The sequence below is a fragment of the Coturnix japonica genome, chromosome 5 (genome assembly GCF_001577835.2).
Source record: "Coturnix japonica isolate 7356 chromosome 5, Coturnix japonica 2.1, whole genome shotgun sequence".
Taxonomy (NCBI): domain Eukaryota; kingdom Metazoa; phylum Chordata; class Aves; order Galliformes; family Phasianidae; genus Coturnix; species Coturnix japonica.
The window spans coordinates 30118556-30143016 of record NC_029520.1 but is presented as its reverse complement, the minus strand read 5'-3'; the positions used below and the strand labels follow the sequence as shown (position 1 = coordinate 30143016).

At 38.1% G+C, this 24461-nt stretch overlaps 1 protein-coding gene and 1 long non-coding RNA gene across 6 annotated transcripts in view; one reads left to right on the top strand and one right to left on the bottom strand.

Moving 5' to 3' along the window:
• Window positions 1-12072: 12072 nt before the first annotated feature.
• LOC107315027 lies at window positions 12073-23572 on the bottom strand. 2 transcript variants are annotated; one of them, XR_001555750.1, is made up of 3 exons: window positions 23460-23572; window positions 15712-20680; window positions 12073-13745 (listed from the first exon to the last, which is right to left on the bottom strand). It is a non-coding gene; the product is annotated as an uncharacterized LOC107315027 (long non-coding RNA). The 2 variants fall into 2 exon arrangements; XR_004307394.1 differs by lacking the exon at window positions 12073-13745 and having other exon boundaries at window positions 14416-20680.
• LOC107315026 (neuronal PAS domain-containing protein 3-like) overlaps window positions 23213-24461 on the top strand; it is a 171791-nt gene continuing 170542 nt past the window's right edge. Inside the window, exon 1 of one of the 4 annotated variants that reach the window (XR_001555746.2) lies at window positions 23213-24234. Coding sequence is in view for 2 of the 4 variants with exons in the window: in XM_015864976.2 (XP_015720462.1) it covers window positions 24080-24234 (155 nt within the window). In the remaining 2 variants the exon portion in view is untranslated. The remainder of the gene's footprint in view (window positions 24235-24461) is intronic. The other 3 variants (XR_001555749.2, XM_015864976.2, XM_015864975.2) reach the window with 3 other exon arrangements.

Genomic DNA, 24461 nt, shown 5'->3' with positions numbered 1-24461 from the left:
TTTGAACTTTGAAACAACTCTGAAAAGAGCAGGAATGTCTTGAGTTAAAGCTGAAAATGTAAGCAACTGTTTCTTACTCTTCATGTGACTGTGCGCACACATTACTTGACAAAGTGCTCAGATTTTAGGACCTGTAATAAATGTTTATCTAATCATAAGGATTTATTTACTCAAATGAACAAGGTGTAAAATGAGCCACTGACTGAAAATTATGACTAGAAGTGTGTGTGTATATATATTTGGACAGAAAGACACTTGAATCAGAGAGTGTTATATTTTTGTGAAGATAAGGATGGAACCCTTGAGCTTTTTCTTTTTATCACAAGAGTGGGATAAATAGACTTTCAGATCATTTGGGTTTATAGTACATATCTTGCTTAAGGTAGCCTTTACCACACTTACTTTTTAGGTGTCAAAGGCTTTGGGATATCTATCTTGAGGGTGCAGAATTGATTTCTGGTGGTGTCTGTTTCTCTATACTAACTTGGAAAAGGAATCCAGATGACTAATTTAGCTTGGGAGAGCTAAAATTTGCACATAAACTCTCTCTCGTTTGTGAGACAAATCCCACATGAGTACTCTGGTTAGACCTGTGTCCAGAGGCTCTTCCATGCAACTACAGGAAGATTAATGAATTTGGATAGTTATTTTTCACTGTCTTCCAAAATAAGGTGTGCTGAGCTTAGGTTCAAGATGGATGTATTTCTATTTCTAACTCAATTAATATGTTATTTGTCTCTGTTATGCAGAAATTAGCCCAGTTATACAAAACAGCTTGTTCTGATCTTAGAGATTTATTTTGAATTCTGCAGAAAGAAATACAATTTTATGCAATTCCTATGTTTAGGTTAGAGAAAAATAAAAGTAGGAAATAGTCTACTGTGCTGAATCTGCCATTTTTTTATTTCTTAATTTTAACTAGTTTTCAGTACAAACTGTATGTATAACATACATCCCTTACCTTAGTGCTAGGTAAATAGGATAAAATCTGGAGGAAGGAGGAAAAAAAAATCAAGCTGCTCAAGTATATTGGCTGAAGAACTTCATAGCCTTTGTGCTTCTCTCTATCATAGAGAGGACCAAAGAATTCATGTAACGATAGATGATCTCTTGCAGTTTCTGTTGTTCTGCCACCTGTTCTCAATCAGTCGTGCCAGAAGTCCATTTAAAATGACCCTATGCAGCAGGTAAAATATACTTCCATTCATCCCATGGAATCTTTCTTCAGCACAATCTGCATATTCAGGAACTATTTCCAAGTGATTACAATATTGTTTGTGTTTTATTTGACAATAGAAGTAAACAGAATTCTGATGTAGACATAGAGCTTTTATTTAGACATTGTCCCGTGTCCTGGTTCCTCAAGAATGAGATGTAGAATGTATCTTATATCTACATAATTAGCTTTTCATGAGGGTGTGAAATTTGTTCAGAAGCTGAGGCCTTGAGCCAGGTTTTGTGAACCAGTTTGCTGTCTGATGACCTCAATAAATAAATAAATAATAATAAAAAAAAATTAAAAGCTTTGACCCCATGAAACCATGGCCACCATCTTACAGTCCTGGATGAAATTCTTAGTGTTGTATAGAGCCTTGTGCAGTCTCTTGTAGCCAAGAGAAACATGCAAGGAGTCAGAGAATGAGGCTTTATTTTTTTTATTAGAATTTTACCTTGTTGAAAACAGTACATGTAAGTGTCAATAAACTTTATTTCATTTCATATGGGACTGTAAAGATAGCTGGTTTCATCTTGGCCTCCAGCATATCTTGTCAGATGGGGATGTGTCTACATGGGCTCTAGTCTTTTCCAAAACTACTCAACGTTTGGATCCTTGTGTTTCAGAGTATTAACCAGATTACAGGTCATAATCTGTAAAAGCTCCCCTGCCTCTGCCCTGCTTGACTCCATTCCAGATGAAATCTCTTCAAACAAATCCTGGATCACGATACTGCTTTGTGCATCTACAGCTAAAAAGAAGAGAGCAGAAAGGAAGAGAGGGAGGGGAGTGTGTTTGGGGGGGGGAACCCATATATACAAAGAGATATTTGTTTCAAGGGTAAAGTCCTTAATTAATGAAGTCCTTCACTTACTCTTTCTGGAATTTGAAAATATTGGTTCTTGTAAGAGAAGCCAATTATGATATTTAGAGTAAAGTAATTTGTCTGAGTGAGCTCTCTTCCATTTGAAACTTCTTAATTTCTTATGCCCCCTTCTGTGGATTCACAATGTGAATACACCTAGGCATGCATCTGTTAGTTATGGCAATTTAGAGCCATTAGTTAATTAGCTACGACATACGGTTTTGTTTCACGTCGAGGGTATTTTCTTTCAAGAAGTAAAAAGAAAGCCTTTATGCATACAGTACACATGAACATAATTAAATTAATTTGCTACATTGTATTAGTCCATTTGGTGTTTACCAATCAAGGCAGATAAGGATCCGCCTACCTGTTGCTAAATCCTTCATGAAATTAATTTGAACTTAACTGCTTCAATTCATAACAAAGACAATATCAAATGCACAAGGCAGGGAAGTCTATGCTTTCCGTATGTGATACAAATTAAGTAAAATGTAGACTTGTCCACAGTATGACTCCTCATCCTATATGAATACATAGTCTCAGCCCTTTGAAGAGGTGAATTTTGACAAAATTCCAGTACAGAATGGAAGAAACTTTGATAGAGGTGGAGGAAGCAAGTGGGTTTTTTTTTGTTTTTTTTTTTTTTTAATTATTTGGGATTTATGTGAAACAAAGTTAATGACCTCTTTTCACAGCATTTCACAGTATATCTCAGCAGAGGCACAGACACAAGATATGGCTTTTGTGTCATTGTCACACTCAGGTTACAGATCTTAGGAAACTTAAGGTTTGTTGGTTTTGTTGTGGTTTTGTTTGCTTCCTTGCTTTTTGTTTTGTTTTTGCACCACAGGAAATGTTTTGCTGGGTGAAGTATGGCTGTTTTCATTCTAAATCTTAACTCTAGATTTTCAGGTTTCCCAAATACTTCAGGAATTGTCTTTATGGTTTAATAACAGGGATTTCTAGGAGATCATTTTGGAAATGATTTGTTCTAGCTGCTGAGTGGAAAATGTCCTGTCTTGCTGTCCTATTACTATATGTGATGTATGTAATACTATTCCCTCAGTATCTGTTTGTGGCCATCCAATTGAATGGGTTTGCATTCTCTTCCTGAATAGCAAGTCTTACCATTTAATATCATGGGGGCTAGTATTGACAATAATAGTATTAGTAGTATGCCAGTAGGCTTAACAGGGGAAAAATGAGTATTGATGCTACATGAAAGAGAAAGTTTCTATCATATCTTCTTGACTGCTTTTCAGATTTAATGTGCAAAGGAAGGTCTTGTAAATGAGATACAGTTGGTCAGACTTCTAACAATCTGGTGATTCTTTTTCTATTGTTTTGCAATAAATGCTCTGGAAGTTAACATATCAAGCATTCATTAATTTGACTACCCCCCCCCCCCCCCCCCAAAAAAAAAATAAATAAAAAAAAATTGTATTATACATAAAGGAGAGTAGCTAAAATTTCATTGGTATTCAAAGCAAACGCATTAGAATGTTTCTAGGAAGAAGAAGAAAGGAAAAACAAGCAATTTATCTGACTTCTCCTATGAAGAAAGGTTGAGGGAAGCGGGTTTATTCAGCTCAGAAAAGAGAATGCTCTGGGGAGACTTCATTGTGGCCTTCCAGTACTTGAAGGGAACATTTTAAAAAGGAGGGAGAACAGCTGTTTACAAGGGCAGATGGGCAGATAGGACAAGGGGGAATGGTTTTAAACCGAATCAGGGGAGGTTTGGCTTAGATATTAGGAGGAAGTTTTTTCACTCAGAAAGTAGTGACACATTAGAACAGGTTGCCAAAGGAGGTTGTTTATTGTGCTGGATTTCACTCTGGGCAGCCTGAACTAGTGGTTGGTGACCCTGCACGTAGCAGGTGGGTTGAAACTGGATGATCATTGTGACCCTTTTCAACCCAGGCCATTCTATGATACTTACTGTTTTTACTAAACCGTTATGTCTGGAAACCAAAATGAAAAAACACAATTAGAAAGACAGACTGGTGAAGAAGCTTTCCAGTTTTCTAGGCTGTCAGGGGCCATGAAGGGTCACCCACAGTGGTTCGGTTTCTTACCTTTTTAAACACTGCCTGATTTCACCTGATGTGATCTACAAGGCTGTAGAGTAGTCACATCTCAAGTGCCTTTTATGTGCACTTCAAAATCTTTTCTTTGGAGATATCCTTTACTAACAGGATTTCCCACTTTGAAAAAGAGAACCCTTTCAAAAGATGACAGAACCACTCAAAAACACAGCAAAAGTTTATTAAAAAAAGAAAAAGACAAAACCAAAAGAGTATTTTGGCACAGCTCTAAAAGGTGATTGTAAATAAGAACAGTTTTATTTTCACCTTTACTGAACGGACTTGATTTTTTCACTTCAGTATTCCTGAAATGCATTTCTTTTTTTTTCATGTAATGTATACTTACACAACAAATTACGTGACAGAATAAATGTGTTTGTAGGTGTCCTTGCATCCTTATCATTTGCATTTTGATCCACCCACGTGGGTTTTACACAAATTGTATGGCTTGTTGCCAATGCATTCAGCTACAGCACAAAATGTTTTCAAGTTCAAAGCCTGTGTCACTGTTCATCTCATTCCTATGTTTTACCCTTGCTTCCGTTTTATCATTAGAAGATGTTTTCCTGGTATAAATAAAATCCTTAATATCTTACTTTTAAAATGTGAGAGCTATAAATGGAAAAGGAAACAAGAGACCAATACATGCAGATAAAAAGGTGCCAGCTTTGTTCAGCTCTTTTATTCAGCTGATTTTAAACAGTCAGTGTATGAGCATCCAGAAAGTTTAAGTAAGCCATTCGTATCAATGTTTTTTGCTCTGTTAGTGACTTTGCCTCCCACCCTAGGGCACATATGCAGACCCTGTTGCTAGGATGAGCCCATGGGGCCCTGGGGCTTCAATTAGAAGCCTCCAGTTGCAAGACCACAGCCTTTGTGTTGGAACCCCTGACGACTAAATATATATATATATTTTAAAAATATGGGTCAAGTTACCTGAGTATGTTCTACTTGCATATACTAACAGTGGTCATCTTTCTTTTGTAGGTTTCCTGGTAGTAAATTATTCCCTTTCTTAGCAAAGCTGTTTAAAATTAAATAAATATATAAATAAAACATGACAGAGCTGCTCTTCCCTTCTCAACAGTCAGGTACTCACCCTTGAGTGATAATTGGGGAGGGGGAGTACAAGTCTAGCTTTGACTTTCTTGATTGCATTCTCCTGCTCATTGCAGTTTTTTCTTTTCTCTGTACATGCATAGTTACAATAAGGACTGGGAACAAATTTCTCTTGAAAAATACTTTTAGATACCCTGTAACCATCTATAAATAATGTGTGTTATTGTGTGAAATGTAAGAGTGGGAGTACATAGGATCTAGAAATTATCTGAGTTTTCTGATCCTCTTAATTTATTCAGCAATATGCCCAGAACTTCATTGTGTGTCATAACCTATGGCATCAGTGATGATTTACAAAGATTAAGGATTATGTCTGAGTACTCTCAGTTCTCTTGCGTTACACACCTTTTCCCTTTTTTATACCTCTGATCATTATTTCCAAGAAGCACCTACCTCACAGGCATTTGTACTCGCAACAGATTGCTGGACCCATATGGTCTGAGAGATTGCATTAGGATACCTTTTTCTTACAGAGTATATTTCATCTCACTTTAAGTAGTGACATGGTACAAATACAAATCGATAGATCATGGTACACAACAGTCTGTGTTACATTCTAAGAACAGAGGGCTGTGTTGTCTTTAGGTGGTCAGTGGACAGGTGCTGTTACTGGACCACTGATGTTATGATTAGAATTCTGTGTTCAACCACATCCTGAGTCTGTGCTCAGCTCTTAAAATCCAAACAATCCTGTAAATATAGGATATATTAGTTGTATCACAGAGTGTGTGTCTTTCTGTCTTTGGGAAATAAATAAATTAGTATGAGAAAATGGGCATAAAAATAATTTTCCATTGGAAATGAAAAGTTTGCATTTCAGAAAGGGTTCCACCATTGTGTCTGTACTGTATTTGAAAATTTGTTTGCGTTAATTCAATGTAAATATCATAAATGTTTAGGAAAAAAAGATTATTCTAAAGTTACTCCAAGCATAAGAAAATGGTCCAGATTATTTGTTGTAATAACCCTGCCTTTTTTTACTCTTTAGTGAAGTGAAATTCTTTGGAAGATGTTCTGTGAGGCACATGCTCAATTATTTCAGTTTGTGTGTACTTTTAATGACCATGTCAGGTTATGCATGGTCTCAAGTTATCATGCTGAATCAGACCCTATGAGTAGGCTGGAAACAAAGGGCTCCCTGAAATTCAGAACTGGCAATTTAATTTACACAGGAGAAGGAAAGGGGAAATGCTGACAAACAGGTGAAAACTACCAAAACAGAAGGTTTTTAATAAGAGCTGGAAAAGGGAAAGATGAAGGGGAAGAGTGTATCTGAAAATTGTGACATGTCTGCAAAATAAAGCGTTTGGTGGCAGGAGAGAAATGCAGGAATGAATGGTGAAAAGCTACACATAATATGGGAGAGGTTTAAAAGAGAATCTCTGAAAGTGCCCTTCTTCTTTCCTTACGTCATCCCCTCTTTTCCGTATGTATTTTTACACACATATCTCTTAGTAGAAATCTTGGCCCAGGAAAGTGAAATAGAACTGAAGCTTCCAGACTTCAGCCCAGCCACTTGCTAGGCTAGGAAGAAGATGGCAGAGCTCAAACATGGGTGGCTGGGGTCAGATTTATTATTGAATGATACCCCCCTGGGCTGTGTCTGCCACTCCAGGAGATCATTAGTCTCCTGAAGGACCAGCCAGCTCTGTGCAGATGGCTCAGGTACCCTGGGGTAACTCAGAGTCCTTTAAGACCACGATAAGGCATGTGAATTTCACTCTAAATTCACTCCTCATGTATTTATCCAGAATACTGGAACAGCTGACACTCGTTTCAATGAATGGTCAAAAGCTGTATGCAGTGAATAATCATGTGTTTGTGCTGAAAAGCCGTAAGTAGGAAAATGTGCAGCTAAATTTTTTATTTTATTTTATTTTTTTTTCACCATGTCTACATAGTAAATTTTAGCAATCTACATACACTGGTCTATTCAGTACAATTTAATGTGTCTTCTATGAATATTAAGCATGTTCCTTGCATCCAATATCCCCAATTTCAACTTAAAGAAATTAAAAGATTTCAAAAGTGGAGAATGTCCCTCTTTGCAAAGTATAAGAAGGTATTCAGAGTTGAGGACAATCACAGACATTTTCAACCTAGCAGATTGTTTTGGTCAGTGTCAAATGTTAAACCAGGTTGTACAGACATAGAGCTGTAGTCCACACACTGGGGTGTTATTAAATTTCTGGAAAGTAATGAATTGGCACTGGAAGTGAAAAGGAAAAAAGGCAGTAATGTGGAATGGCCCCTTATTCAGGAAACTTTGAAAATGCGCAGCCATAATAGCTGTGGTGAAGTTCCTTTAAATGAGACCTTGGTATGCTGTGGAATAAAGTCAAAATAGGAGATTGTGGCATTCCAAGTCGTACTGAATAAATGTATGCATTGGGCCAAACTGTGGTCTTATTCACGAGGGAACGTTTTTTCTCCCCTTTCCCTTTTCAATTAAAAAAAAAAAAAAAAAAAAAGTGCAGAGAACACTTTAAGATACAGCGCACAAATGTGTAATTATTCTTGGCTAACATGGTAGCTGTTGATCATTTAATGAAACCATAATTACCATATAATGGCAGGGTATTTATATGACAGATTACTACGTTATTACAGGGTAAGTGCATGATTATTTCTGTCCTCAAAATCAGAATAAAAAACACATGGAAGTGGAAAAATATGTTGAAAAAGAGGGGGAAAAATTTGAATTTCCCAGTGCTACTCCCATATTGTTACTCCATCCCCACCTCGATCATACAGTGATGGCAATGGCTGCTGGCACTCATACTGAAGCCAAATCTCTGCAGGGAATTCATGCCATAGTACAACAGATCATAAAGCTCTTTGCCAAATGGCTACAGCTCTAGGCTTCATTGTACTTGTAGTTAAGCTGATTCAATAGCAATTTGGTCACTGTTCTCTTGTCCTCAGAAAGCAGTGTACTGCTGCTTGCTCAGAGAAATAGTATATCTTGATGGATGTAAAAATTTAAGAGTTACTTAACTCCTGTCTATGCCTTTAATAGGGAACAGTGGTAGCTAATGTGGATTTCAGAGCAATATAGGTTTTGATTGGGTAGGGATGTTGATCTCAACAAGGTTACTTATTAGTTGAGTAATGTTTGATGTGGTTTGGTTTCAGCTAACACTGCTAGTGTTCATCACAATGCAGAAATTTGCCCGCTTAGTAAAGGAATTTAAGTGTGAGAAAAAAATTGAATGATTCCTTGTGTGGGCAAAAATACACAGACAAGTCATGATTTTTGAAAGTTACGTGGACTTTTATGTCCCAAATACAGCCCATCTCAAGGATTTTGAACAGGATGGTAGCTTTCTATGTAGAAAGCTGACTGTATAGTCAACTGATGTCAAATACCTAGCTCCAGCAGGGAAGTTAAATGAGCTCTGCAATCATCTGTTCCACCTGAAATTTTCCTCTAAATCCTCATTGTGCTGTTCAATTGTAGAGAGAACCAGACAAGCAGTCCATGTTTTCAAAAAGCTCTTCTAGAGCCAATATTGTGAGCTGCAAGTCATTCTAAGTACAAGGGCTTGACTCTGAATAACAACTTCTGAATTTGTCAGGCTTTTTGACTCTGGTTTTCCTAGATTTTTCTCCAAGAAGCAGTGTTGTTGCAGATATTGCATTCTTTTTGTTTGTTTGTTTGTTTTGTTTTTTTTGGGGATGGGAAACGATCTCAGGTAAAATCTACAAACTTTGAGCCCTGTTTACTCAGGGCTTATCTTATGTGTCTATACATCTAAGAGATATATAAGTTGCAAGAGAGAATGTGAAGGTGCTAAGGAATCTGTGTGTACACAATCACTTAGAAGGCAGCTGTAATTGCCCTATGCTTGTACATAGTTCCTAGAATAAAGCAGTTATTACTCTGAATGGTCAGTGATTACTCATAATTTGCTGCTGCTAGGTTATTTCTCTTTGTGGAGAGAAAAAAAACAAAACAAAACAAAACACAAACACCACACCAGAGGTGTGCTTAAGAAAGCAGTGCAGTCATGATGCTGGTGGGAACTGTGTTGTGTTGGAGTCTGACTCTGCTCTCCCTGCAATTCCAGCATGTTCCCATAGAATACTCATTCACAAAGAGCAAAAGTCATTACTCTGTTTCATTAATGCACTTTATTCAACGTGGTGTTCCCCCTGAATTTTTCAGTTGTTCTTCAGAGTTCTTCATACAGCTTCTTCTTGTAAAGTTAAATTTATCTAGACTGTGAGTTATTGTAATGTTTGCAAATTAAGCATACTCATAACCTTCTCTTAAAAGATTCCAATTCCAGTGGAAAGACACAGAAACAAAGGCATCCAGAATTGGAGTAGGAAGAATCCTACTTTTTTTCCAGGAATAGAGTACTATCAGTTTCTCCATTAGAAGAAAAACTTCTCAGGTTTTTTCTTTAAATTTTTAACATGTCACCAGGATATAAAGAAACCTTTGCTCTCTTGCCTCCCCATCCTATCCCAAATGCTCATTTTAAAACAGTCTTCAAGTAATTAAATTCTGCGCTACTCTGCAAATCTTTTACAGCTATCACCATACAGTTATCAAGAATTCCATCCATCTGGCACAAAAATTTCACTGACTTCAACAAGACATGGTAGGACTTCAAGCAAGTCCCATGAGGAGGGACTTTGAGATAAAGTTCAAAATGTTTCATGATTACTTCTTGCAAGAGTGTTCTGTTTTATTTTCCTAGTGACCCATAGCTATTGTTATCTTTACTTTTCCTCTTTCATCCATTTCTAAGCAAAGGTCATATAATTGTATCTTCATTTTTAGATTCTCCTGGCAAACATTCAGAGATGCAGGAAACTTTCTCCCAGGCTCAAATAAGTCAACTGCCAGAGTTTCATATTCTGGCAAACCAACTTCTCCAAGGCCTCGTAAAAATTCTAGGCTGTTATCTCCATATGCCTGATAGACTTTTTTTGTGATCATAATTAAAACCGTCTGTCCTTTCTCTGCAACTTCAGGAGAATGGCAATGAGTCACAAGCTCTGAAAATGCTAGAAGAACAGAGGCTGTAGTTATCAGCTCAGAGTCACTTAATCTGCTATATTTCATTCACAGACCTGTATATGTAAAGCACTGCCACCTGCCTCTTAATTCAGGTGTCTTCGGCACAAGTCCACCAGGGCAGAAGGCAGCATCACAGTTAGCATCAGGAGACAGAGGGAGTTTGGGGTTTGGATGGAACCATAAAAACATGAAAAACAAACTAATTTTGTTTATATGAAACATTATTACCCAATTTTTGTACCTCTTTTATGATGTTAGACCTTCTCTGTTTTCAGTGAAAATCTGGATAGAACTTTTTTTATTATTTATTATTATTATTTTTTAAAATAAGAATAAATGGAAAGTAGAATGATACATGCAGAAGGAACAAAAATAATACTGAAAACATTCTCAATTTTATTTTAGGGAGAAATACTTAACCTTCAGAATATCATTTTGAAAACTAATTTACTATGATGCTTTATTCAGTAGTATTTGTGACTGATCTTATTTTCACACCTTGATATCCTCTCTCCAAATGTAATAGATTTCCTGTCATTTTTCAGCAATCTTTACTTTCAAGGCTTTCTTGCTACTTAAAGAAAGCTTGTTCAACAGATAGGTTACTTCCCAGCTCCTCTAACTTTGATATCCTCCTCTTTTAAAATAAGAATTAGTTTCGGCAACAAATAGGTCTGATGTTAGAAGAGGAGATGCTGGGAGGTCTAAACTTAATGATAGTCTTAACAACCTGACAGCATTCCTGAGGTTTGTCTTCATAGGCAATCTGATGCTCAGGGAAGCAAAATGACTTTTTGATGTTGTGCTTGGAAGTTCAGATCCTCCCTAATGTATCAATTAGCTTTGTAAAACTAAACAAAGATGCTCATGAACTTCTGCCCCATCATTATCAGACTTGATATCATCACCAACTTTGGCTTCCAAATATGAGGGAGAAGTTGAATATCACATTAGGATGACAGCATATGCCTGAAGCATCCATATGCTCGCTGCCTCCTGAGACTTGACCTTGGCCTTCACAGGAGTTTAGAGGACCAAGCATCACTGAAGATCTGCATCTTGGGTAGTACTGTTTCTTGTTTTTAAAAGGAGTTTTGTATTTAGTACTCTTTGAGGACCTGGATCAAACTCTATGCAGGTCCTACTTTTTAAATGGTATAAGGTTTGCTTTCAGAGACTGGATCTCTACCAGGGTGTGCTGTGCTGCCCTAACAAAGGAGAACAAATATCTACAATGAAACAAATACTTTAAAAAGAACAAATGCGTTCCTGGTACCATTTCCTTATAATCAATGCAAGAGATGAAATTAGAAGCAACCTTGTTAGGTCAAGTGTTTTAATAAATATATTTCTTCATCAGATAGGAATATTAAAAGGTTCTCTTATCGTATTTAGTTTGACTTCATGGAAACATGTACAATTGTTAATATAAACAGGCTTATCATTCAATTTTCTATTGAGCATTCCTTTTGTAGTTTTATTTTCTTGTTAGTTTCCTTCTTTATCATTCAGAAGGTTTGCACTGTATTCCTGTACATATTTGGTTTGTTGCCCAGAAATGTATTATTTTAACAGGGCTAGTTCATTAAAAGTTATTACTTTACAGGGGTTCTACCATGCATACATAACTATGTGCATGCCCTTCTACAAAGAATATTGTGGTAAAGTTACCATGAAGGTATTTTAGGGTTGGTCATATCTGCTATATTAAGTCACTATTATTTGATTAAACCAGCCCCCCCCCCCCCCCCCCCCGTTTTTTTTTAAGAAAGGAGTTAAATTGTCAAAATATAATTCTTTTTCTTTCTTCAATAATATTGGCCCTTCAGAAGCTATCAGGATTGTGAATCATCCTTTCTTTTATCATAACTGTTAGTATGCAGAATTCTTTTAGTCAAAACGAATAACCCAGTGTTCAGTGACTTATGCATGGGTTGACTGTGATGCTCTTTCAAAATCAAACTTGATTTCAGTATGTGTTTTTTCATGTATTTCTGTTGCTTGTGGGTTTTTGGAGAATATGTCCAAATATACAATAGAGTTCTTGTTTTGTTTAAAGGCTTCAATAAAGTTCTGAATTATCAATTTTCTGTTAACAAGAATCTAGGTAAATTTGCAATATAAACAAATTTGTAAAATAATGTAATTTCCTTGAATTTTTTTCTACAAAGCTGTATCACAAGGCAGCCTCAAGGCTCAAAAAAGTACATCACAGATTTAAAAATCTGCACAACTTTTGCTGAGGGTTGAATCTGCCAAACTTTTGCAAAGAATTGGCATTGAAAGATTGGGTGTTGATGTGAATGGTGTAACAGAGCATTGCACTAATGTAGCTGGTCAGGTGCCAGTGTTTTCAAACTGACCTGAATAGCATGTAATATGCTAGTGTGACTTCAAAGTTACATAAATATCTTCTGTATTGAGATACCTGATTTGCTTCCTGCAGCTAAGGCAAAATGAGAAAATTCATCTATTACGCTTGAAGGAGACAGGGCATTTAAACATTTTGCTTCTTTTTTTTCTCATCATTGCCCACCTGCAGCTTTGGAGGATAGGTTTGAGACTGCTTAAACTAATCTGCATCAGCTGACTTGGATTTTTAAGTCATTTGTTTGCTGGGTTTCATGAATTTTCTTTATTTATTCTTACGCTATGCACTGACTAAGTTGGGTTGTGTGCCTTGTCCTAGTGCTGATGGGATATTCATTACCAGTGCTTTCTACGTTCATGGTTCCGTGATTACATAGTTCTGAGCTGCAAAGACACACATGTGTATAAGGATCTAAGCATTCAATTAAATTTGGAAATGTTGGGCCTGTGTCTTAAAACAGGAAATTTTACACTATTATTTTTAATCAGAGGAAAACAGGCCCAGAGTACAGGAAGTATTTAGAGATAAGGGAAGAAAAAAATAAATCTGCACATCAGTTATACAATCTGTAGCCAGAATGAACAATTTACATATGCCACATACCTAATTCATGTTTGAGTACAGTATTTCCTGCTGATGGTTCTTCTACTGTAATATAATAATATTGTTGAAAGTTTGTGGAATGACAATATTCATTAAGTGGCAAAGGGAGGAGCCTGCACAAAATAGAGTACGATCCAGTTGTGCTTCTACTGGTTTTATGTAAGTTCTTCTAGTCATCTGAGAAGTTAATATTTGTTTACATTTAAATTTTAAGAAATCAAAGATTGTTTTTTCCTAATCAGTAGCTTAATTCTCCCTTGATCAAATACTACAAATCTTGCTTTGTCTCTTCCACTGAGTATGTCAGTGAAGTGGAGATACTATTACTCAGATGGCAGAAGACTATTCCTCCATCTTGGTAGAGAAGGGCAGACTGGTTGTGTAGGGTGGATGTGCTGATGGTATTTTCTTGTTATTGCAAGAGACATTGGACTCCATCAGCGTGATTCTTATAGCTATGTAGAAAAAAAAAAAAAAAAAAAAAAAAAGTGAAAGCCTGAGGTTAAAAGAGCATGAAATATATTATCTCAACTATTATTTCTCTCTTGAAAATGTGCTGCAGTATTATGTGACCTGGTCTGTTAGGTGATATCATACTGTACGCTTTTCCTGAAAATCTAATGGCAATATGTGTTTACAGTTGCTCCACTAGTATCTATTATACTGCGTTATATATTGTATGAAAGTGATGATGCACAGCTCTCAACAAAGCTTTTATTTTTCTGCAAAATAGGGCTGTATTGGATGTCATTTCACTGTGAAGTTAACTTTCTGTAGCCACTTCCCTTAGGGTTCACTAGCTTGCTATCAAAAATGAATCTCCAAAACTTCTGTGAGAACCATATCTAATAATATTAGCCCACTGATTTCAATAAAACACTACTAAAAGAAAGTTATTCCTCACTTCAGTGCTCATTTTTAGTAACAGTAGACCACTGTTTCCACTATCATGCTGTCAAGACTAAATACTCAAACACTCATAAAGATAAAAATGAATCCTCAGCATACTTAAGTGAAAATTATTCCTTGTTCTTTACTGATTCTTGAGAATTGGTGGCAAATATTGTCCCCTGAGAGGGGTGTTAGAAAGAAGCATGATGCAGTCTTTTTGTAAGTATCTTTCAAAACTTTTTTTTTTTTTTTTTCCCTGCGGAGGGAAGGACAGTGCATAAAGCTTATATAAAGATACTATAAACATCAAAAATGTCAGCAATCCTTCTTGTTTTCTATAAAAAGCATGTGAAGTGTCTGATATAATTGTGTTTTTTGTTTTTTGGTTTTTTTTGAGGGGGTGGGTTTTTTGTTTTTTTTGTTTTTTTGTTTGATTATTTTTGTTTTGTTTTGTTTTTAGTGCTTTGTTTTACTTTTTTGGCTTTTCTGGCATTTTTATTTTTATTTTTTCCCTCCTCTGCTCGAGGAAATCACCTAATTCTTCCAAGAAGTCTGACTGACAGTGAAGATAATTGAGGAGGACAAGCATGCCTGCTTGCTCTCTTGAAACAGAATACCAGTCTGTTATTCCTCATATTCATGACTGAATAAGGTGTGTTGCACTTCTAACCACTACTCTCTAATATAACATTGTCCTTAATCTTCTTGGATTCCTAGAGGATAAGTATAATCTGAACTATTTTTTTTCCATTCAGATCTCTGATTTGGTATCTGTTTGACATGTATATGCATCCTTGGTTATTTGCATACTTCAATTAGCTGCATCTGAGCTTTTCAGAGTTTGTAATTTACTTAGATTTAACTTGAAATCTATCCCTCTACTTGCAAGACAATTTTGCCATTTTCCTTCAGAAGCCAGACAATTTATAGATGAGCTCAGACCAAATAAATCAGAGAAGATATATTTATAGGTCTAATATACTATATATATTAATATATATTTTTTAATCACACTCAGACTGTCACCCTGCAGAAATAATTAGCTTCAAGCATGGCATACACATCTGCTGTCTGAGCAGATACTTTTGTGGGTATCCAGAGTAGGATGCTTCAGAACAGCCAGTGTTTGGAATAGTCACTGCTGCTCCTTGCCTCAGTGATGAGGTGAGCCTCTTTCATTTCCCTACACTAATTCACCTCAATGGCTGTGTAATTGTAATTATCCTTAGACTGAGCAATTTCTCCACAAGAGAACATTTACAGTAATTCTGAACAAAGAAATATAGATTCACTCTCACATTAACTTTGTGTTTCATGGAGGAAAAAGGCATTGATTCATTTTCTGTTCCTTAGCTACTTTTTTCCCTGCATAAAACCTCAGGAAACCCTCAGTCTGGCTTTCTGGGGAGGTGGGGAAGGACTACATCTCAGTGGTGTCAGGTTGACTACATTTCTAACTATTAATGTATGAATACAGGTAGTTTGAATCCTAAAGATACTTAAACCTCAGATGATTCTGTAAGAAGTTACCATGAGATGCAAGTCAGATTCGCATTTCTCTATGGTTTTGATGGTGTGTATTCAACTCTGGGCCTGTTTTGAAAAAGTAACAGTAATTTTATTCTCCTGCAGCATCATAACAAAACATATGGAATTATATGTGTGTAATAAAATGAATAATATCATAATTCAGATACCAGGACTTGAAAGGAAAAGAATGATTTGCAATATCAAGCATCAATTGTTAAAATAGTTTTGAAGACCTTAATCTCTTGAAAGTCAAATTATTTTAGATTATTCCCACTCATGGCCTCCCCCACACCCAAAAATCAAATGCAAATAAAATTGATGTTAGTAGAAATAATAAAGACCCATAATAAATATATTCTGAAAGCTAAGAAAGTTATTTCTGCTTAAGTGGTATAACTCTTATTCCTATCTTCAGATATGAAAACACTGAAGTACATGTTGCTAGTCTATACCATAGTTCAAGAAAATGTTAATCTTTCTTTCTACTTCAGGTGTCTGGATACACCAGCTTTAGTCATTTTATTAATTCAAAGCTTCTTTTTGCATAATGTGTCTTCTTTATTATGCTGTTCTTCACCCCCTGTACTTCTCTATATGCTCAAAAATGTTCAGTAAAATTCATTAGAATCAAAATTCCAGCTTTAGAAAGAGTAATAGATTATAGCACATCCTAGAGAAATCTAGTTGGTATATTTTGTTGGCATATAGTGGAAGACCAGATGCACAGAAAATAAGGTAATAATATGAAAACATAGAAAATACCATGGACTGTGAAACATTATTCAAGACAGATTACTAACTTTTTAATTAATTCAGTAGTTACATCTAAATATTGGATTAACTACTACTATCCTATCTGTCTATTCACCAAAAGATTCAAAGTTAGTTGTACCTGTATGACAGTTTTAGTCAAGTTAAATGAAGTTGGTTTTACTTTTATAATATTAATGATGAAACATCCCACGATACTACAGGCTTTGAAACAAAATGATTATTTCCAAAACACTGATGCAGAAATTGAAAAGTTAAGGAGAAAAACATTATTACAAGTTTCAATTTAAAATAACTTCTTTCATTATATGGATTCTGTTGCCACTATTACAACATCCTTTTGTATAAACTCCTGTTTCAAACCGAAAAGGCAAAAATTATATTAAATAAAAAGCACCTGGAAAACCTGCAGGAGGTTTTTCCCACGATGCAAGATGCGTATCAAGAGAAAAGATAACCTGAAGGAGTTCTCTTGCTTTTTCTTCTCTATAAGGTACACTAATACAGAGAATAAAAGGATTATAACCTTAGCAAGTAGCAACTTTCATTTACCAATCTCATCAAGAGACTACCATGTAAAGTGTACAAATAAAGCAAAAACAGACTTTACTAAATGTCAAAAAAAAAAAAAAAGAGAGAGAGAGTAGAATAAAATCTATTCAACTAATGTTGAACAAAGAAGTTATAATCTTCTTATGTACATCAATATCCACCCATATTGTACACGCTGTAATTAAATCTATGTGGCTTTAAATCTGTAGCCAGAGAATAATGGCTAAATTCCATAAAATTTAAAAAAGAATATACTAATGAACAGGCAGAGACATGACTTATTTCCTTCAGTGTCCAGAAGGTCTTCATCCACTATGTTGCTAATACCTAAGAGTGTATAAAGATAGGATAATGTGATCCAGCAGCAACAGGGAAAAGAGAAAAATAAGTAGCTTTCTGGGGAGTAATTCCAGTGAATACAGTGAGGTTAATGACTTTATTTATGCAAAAACTACTGTCCAGTCTACTTTTGATGAAGTACATAGTAAAATACTCTTTGAAACTGTGACAAGACTTATGACCAAGTATAAAAATAATTAATGGAAATAAAAAGAATGATACACATGCAAAAGCAGCTAACATCTAAGATTCAGTGTGTTTTGGATTTGGAGCAAATAGTGGCCAGACAATGAGATACCTGGCCTGTGAGAATAGGCTGGAATTATTTCAGATCTTTTTTGTTTGTTTGTTTGTTTTTGTCCAAATGAAAAATACAAGTAAGGATACTCAGTTAAGTGCTGCCTGTTGTGTTTGTTCAGTTCTTCTCAGTGGTTACTGTGTTATGGAAAGCACTGACTGAAGCACAGATAATATGAATGGACGTGTAACTTTGAAGTGAATAAAGAACTCTCTTTAAGGTTTCCGATAGACCATGCATGAAAACTGCATAAAAGTTTGTTTTTAACCCAAGGGAAGTCTGAAATTGAAAAGATTTGAGATGTTTAAACTTTGAAAGTATCCTGTGAGTATGCTCAACACTTGAATTTCTTGATTGTGGAAAGAAGGCAGGGAAGATTTTGGACAATCAGCTTAACAGTAAGACCTGAAACCACATAATAACAAATAGCTATAAATACAGCTGTCTATAAATAGTAAATAAGAATGGATACCCTCTTAGAGATTTCTATTCCCAGACGAAGATGCACTTTCAGAGGCTAACTAGCATTCAAGTCTCTGACACATGTATTTCCTTAGAAGTTTTAATTCTTGATGGAAAAACACTAAGATCAATGATCAAAGTATTTATTTCTGACTCATATGTGCTTGAAGTTTCAGAAGCTGTTTGGAGTCCCAGATGTACATGGCTGCCCACCTGGGACTGTGATGTGCTATGTAGGAACACAATGCACTGTTGTCTTCAGTGACTTGAAAGAAATAATGCCATTACTATAAACAAAACAAACAAACAAACAAAAAGCAAATGTGGAGAAGCATGGCTGTGAGGACCGAGCATGGTTTTAAACTGCAAACAGAACTTTTATTGTGCTGTTGATATTGGTGCTGGTTGGAACTTCCAACATGAACAGCAGGAAGGAAACAGAAATGCTCAGTCTCGTGAATTTTCATGTATTGTGTCCACTGCTGTAGGAATTGCCAGTGCACTATTGGTACCAAGGAGAAGACATTATAGTAGGCTTGTCTGAAAGTGCCCTGAGAGAAAGTTACTAGACACGGGCACTAAAACTGACTGGAGGAGCACCACAGACTGCAGAATTCACAGATTCTACACTCTGCAGAAGCAGAGTCTGGAAAAACTCACTGTCCATCCATCTCTCGATCTTCTGCTAGTGCTGCCAGAAAACCTGGGAAAGACCAGTGCTGCAGGAAACTTCTGGTGCTAAGAGAGAATTCATTAACCAAACTCTGGGACAAAGCGAAGGATACTGGTCTTGGAAAATGAAGTGCTCTTTTGCTTTCACATAGATAGGGAATTAGGATAGTTGATGACTTAAAAAAAAATGATCCTCCTTCCTGAAACATGTTTGGTGGTCAAAATGGAGCCTAGGTACATACCTCTGGGCAAGTGAGCAGTGTATCAGTATTTCTCCACTGTGGACTCACCATCCTCATAAGGCTCTCAGCTGCCAGTACCAATGAGTGAGACGCTAAGATTTGCCTCAAACCTTGGCTGTATTTTCCCAGTGGCAGTGCAGTGTGCTAATCGCTGAGCCATTGGGATAGCCCTGTAGGGCATTCTTCTAATAGTTTTTCTAGTTCTTCCACTGATGTCCTTATACATCTTTTATGATTTCGATAGTGATGCTACTTTCCCCAGGCACTTTCCTTCTATCTTACTCTCTGCTTGCTTTTCTTTTGAATATAGGGGGAGGGAACTACCTTAATCTTGCCCTTCATTGCAGTGCAACCTTTCAGAAAAGTCGTTTCCTTCATCTGCTCTTCCAACCCTGAGTACACATCAAGGAATTCTAAAGATGGAAAATATTTGAGCTCTTCCTATTTAAGTTTTGGTGGTCTTTTTCCTGACTACACATTCTATTTAGAGGTTTTTCTTCTATACTGATGAACAGCCAGTTCTTTTCAATTTAGAATTAAACTCTAAATATTTTCTTCAAAATGTTATCACTGCCTCTACAAAGGAATGAAAACAAAATGCAGCATCCAGCAACATTTGAAGGAGAAAATCATATTACCTTATGGAGTTCTAGCAAGAAACTGTATTTTTTTAACTGCAGCTCTTCTCTAATACACACTGCTGATAAATACTAAAAAGAAATTCTTTTCTAACTATATATTTGTCTCATATTATACATAGATAAATTCCTTTGGGAATAACTTGAGCAATATAACCTGAGATATGTGGTAGCTGATGTATGTGAAGTATTAATATGAAAAATATTTTCACTGTATATATGTTATAAACCTTTTGGAACATTGCCAGCAACAAAGGTGTTGGTCAGTTAGAGATGCTTTATCCCTGCCGTTTTTTTCCCCACAGGTCCATCTTCCTTTGTTTTCCTCATCTCTGTAATTCTCATTTCTCATCTCCCATTCGCTATTATACAAGGTCCTTTTGAGGAGCTTCCTTTCCTTCACAGTAACGATACATATTGGTAGCAGCAACTGAAGCAACAGTCAGTGGGCACTTGTAGAGGTGGCGTGTTGTGAAATAATATATCGAATATTTAATGCTCTGAAGATGTGGACTTTATCTACACTTAATGGGTGGGGAGGCTGATTACTCATTCATAGCTACGCCACTTGTGAATGATGAGGTCACCCCTATCTCAGGAAGATAAATGCCATATCCTGTTATGACATATGCCTTTTGTATAAAATTAGTTCAATTTTCTCACTACTGAAGAATCAGTATAGCTGAGGAAAAAAAGTCACTTCAAGATAAAGGCATTTTTCTACTGTAATTCATTATATATCCTATTTTCATTTTATTTTATTTCTGTTCTGTTTTGTTCTATCTTATCCTGTTCTACGTATAGTATTTTACTCTCTACCCAAATGATATCTGACTAAAGTGAAGCAAAAATTAGATGATACAATGAAGCTTTGTAGCATTCTCTCTCATACCTGTCACAGGCTCCTTCCAACAGCAGATAATGAAAATTCAAAGTCAAACCATTTAACTTTAAGTAAATGGAAATGAATTTCCAGAGAAGAGAGATTTTTTCACCTGTGAAAAAAAGGAACAGCAGTACACTGACAATGCGAATCAAGATGTAATATATAATTGTGATAGATAGGTATATGTAAGGCATAAATATTAAACATTATTATATTACACACTGTCATGTGTTTTTAATTTTTGTCTTTACTATGTTTTTGCCTAAGAGAGGAAGATCTAGAGTGTGTTGTATGAAACAGCGGTACTGTATAAGAACATTTCTTAGATCAATCAATACTAAAGCAACTTGCAGAATATCTTACAATGGTATAAGGTATTTAGACAAAAAGTATGTCACTCAGACACCAGAACCTGTCAATAACCAGAGCAAAATGAGAAATAAATTCAATTAAAAATATGAGGCTGGATTCACAGCTCTTTCACACGAGCATGCCACACCGAATTCATTTTAATCCATCACACGGTGTTGTAGCACTGGTGAAATGCGTGGTGAATTGGGCCCACGCAATTTAATAAGGTGCAGAGAAGAAGCTTGATGATGGATATTTTCATTGGTGTATAAAATAAGACATCTCAGAAATTCTGTGTTTTACTGTTGTGATTAATTTGGGCACAAAAGATGCTAACAATCAAAATGGACTTTTCTGCAATATAAGATAATATGTTTCATTTAGTGTCTTTCCAGGGTGATGAGAAAGAAGATGCTTATGTATTCTGCAGACATTTGCGAACCTACCTTGGAATCCTGCTGGTCTCACAGCATACAAATCTGTTTGTTGGTAGTTCCACTGGCTCAATGGGTCTACTTGTGTGAGCAAAGTTACCGAGGCTGCCTTTTCAGTTGTGTTAACACTTAAATTCAGATACTAATCAATAGTTACAAAAGATCTCAAATAGAGAAAGAAAGAGAGAGTGGTTCTATTCCCATGGATGAAAACTGGTGACTTTCAGGACCAAGCTGAAGCAGGTTTGACTAAAGGCTCTCTGTCCAGGCTGTTCCTTTGAAACATGAAAACCTGCATGGAACTGCCACTGTAGAACAGAGAGTGACAGTCAATGGATGGGGACCTGGACATGATTACATCCACTCTACTGCCCGGCCATACACTGATGGAATGATCATTTGGAAAATGGCTACTGCCCACATTTACATTCCTTTCAGCGTTGTTCCATAGCCAATTAGAGTGGTAGCCCAGCCTATATTCATGCCAGTCTTGTACTATATTGTAAGAAAAAGGAAAGGAGCAGCTCAGAAGTCTTTAATTATTCCTCCAGCCATTTATTGACCTGCTCTCTAAAGGCCATATAGGGGCCTTCATCTGCATGCAAAATTCCTATTGACATCACTGGGAGGGCCACAGGCAGATGGAAAGTACTTTGTAAACCTCACATTTTAAAGATATTGTAAAAGAAAGGCAAAGGACTAGCAGTTCTTGAAAAGAAGTGAACAGCTTTATCTAATATAGCTCTTTAAACATGGAATTTGAATAAGGTTTTTTCCTAGCGAGCAACGTTCCTTCTCTTCTCTGTGAGCAAGCTAACTCACACGTTTCTGTAAAGTCTTCATATTTAACACTCAAACAATTGATGTCCCTATAGTATAAACAGGATAGATAATGAATATAAGTGGGATAGAAAATTAATCCTACTTGCGAGGAAAGAGAGTCATAATTCACTTAGGCTTCTCAGCTCTTACGTTATGAGGTCTTCAGCTAACTCATGGGATCCATTCCACATCCCACAGATGCTCATTATGAATTCTTTTTATGTGCAACATGTGGGGACTAACCAGTTTCATATCTCCTGGTATTAGCTGCAATCCAAAGCATTTTGTATTAAAACAGAATGCAAACACAGATGCTATTTAATACAAAGGATTTGAACACAGTCTCTGTTTTAACATCAAGTTGGTGCGTCTTAATTTGGTTTGGAGTAGAAATGGAAAGAAAAGTCAAGATGAGAGGATACCGTTAGATTAGGAGCCAAGCTGACATTCCAGGAGGAACACATGGGAAAGGGAGAGATGGGGCAAGGTGACAGCTCTAATTTATGGAAGCAGAGGATGCGGTGCCCTCGGGGCGGCGGGGCTTTTCTAGCACTGCACACACACCGAGGCACTCCCGGCTTCCTGTCCCGTCCTGTCCCGTCCCGGAGCTCTGTGAGCTGCTCTTCCCCGGCCTGCAGCCGGCAGCGGGCCGCTGCGGTGCAAGGTGCACTGCCGTGCGCCTGGATCGCAATGTCCCCTCGCTGCTCTGCAAAGTGCACTGCTACGCACTTTTCGCACCGGCACGCAGCAGCACGGAGCTACAGGTCCGTGGTTCGGAAGCGCCCCGATGCGCCGGGAGATCCGCTGGGACCCCCCTGCGGAAGGGGCTCTTGTGTCGCTCTTCCTTCGCTCCCGGGGCGCGCTGTGGGCCCTCAGTCCACGGCCGGGGTCTCCCCTGACCAGGGTCCGGGAGGAGAGCGCGGGCGGGGGGGGAGGGGGCAGCAGCACAAAGGCTCCGAGCCCGCTCGTCCCACGGGGCAGCCCGGAAGGAGGCGCCGGGGCTCGGCGCGGTGAGTGCCGCGTGCGGAGGGCTTTGCGCGGTGTGATCGGTGCGCTCACGCACGGCGCACACCTTACAAGTTTGAGCGGCAATAACATTGCTGCACACTAGGAGGGGAGGAGAGTCAGCTCCCTATAATAGGAAAAAAACTCCGCCGTTGCACAAAAGCGGAGCGTTTCCTCGCTCGAAAAAACCGTCCCTTCAGAGAGAAAGGGGGGTTGGGGGGAGGAGGGTGCGGGGGGGGGGGGGAGGAGAGGGAAGCAAAAGCAAAAGCAAGTTACCAAGAGCGAGAACTCGCGCAGCAACCATCCGCCGCTCTTCCTCCTCTCCTCGGGACCGGAGCGGGGCTCTCCCCCTCCCCCCTGGCGAGGGCCCAGCCGCGCTCCGCCGCCTTTCTTATTACTTCATTGAGCCTGAGCGATCCTCCAAGAGTCGCGTTTTGGGGAGGGGGGGGGTAGGGTGGAAGGGGGAGGTGGAGGGACGAGGAGGAGGGAAAAAGGCAACATTCGCTGCTCATCATTTCCACCGCACCGCCAAAGTAACTGCGCCCCCCTCTCCTCCCGTCCCTCAGTCTGGATTTTCTCTGTATCCACAGCCGCCGCGCTGTTAGCCGTACCTTTTTCTTTCTTTTTTCAATTTAGGAAAAAAAATTTTTTTTAGCTTTGCTCCCCTCCCCCCAGTCCCTCGCAGTCCGGCATCGTCCCCCCTTACCCCGCGCCCCCCCCCCAGCCCCTCTCCACCTCGCCCGGCAGCTCACATCAAAGCGCCCTGCCTCACTCCCAGCGGCCGCCACTCACTAATGGGATTGCAGCGTGCCCGGCTCCGCCGCTGCAGCCGCCGGAGGGAGAGCCGCTGCCGCTGCGCCTCTTCGCCGAGAGCCGCCGGGTGCTGAGCCGCGGGGATGATCAGGATCTTCCCGGATTTCAGCGTGCAGGTGACGGCGGCGGCCGGCGGGGCGGCCGGGGGGGTGCCGGCGGCGCCGGGCATGGGGCGAGCCGGAGCGGCGGCCAACGGGAACCCGCAGAACGTGCAGGGCATCACCTCGTACCAACAACGGTGAGCAGCGGGCGGGAGCGGGCGCGCGTCTCTTCCCGGGGCTCCCCCACTTGCTTTTTTTTTGTGCTTTTTTTTTTTTTTTTTTTCCCTTTTTTTTTTTTTTTTTTTTTTTTTTTTTCCATTTAATATATATTTAAAAAAAATCTTGCTGTTTGATTGTTGCGGGTAGCTTGGTGGGAGGGGAGGGTTTTTCCTTCCCGCTTCCTTTTTTATTTTTAATACAGCAT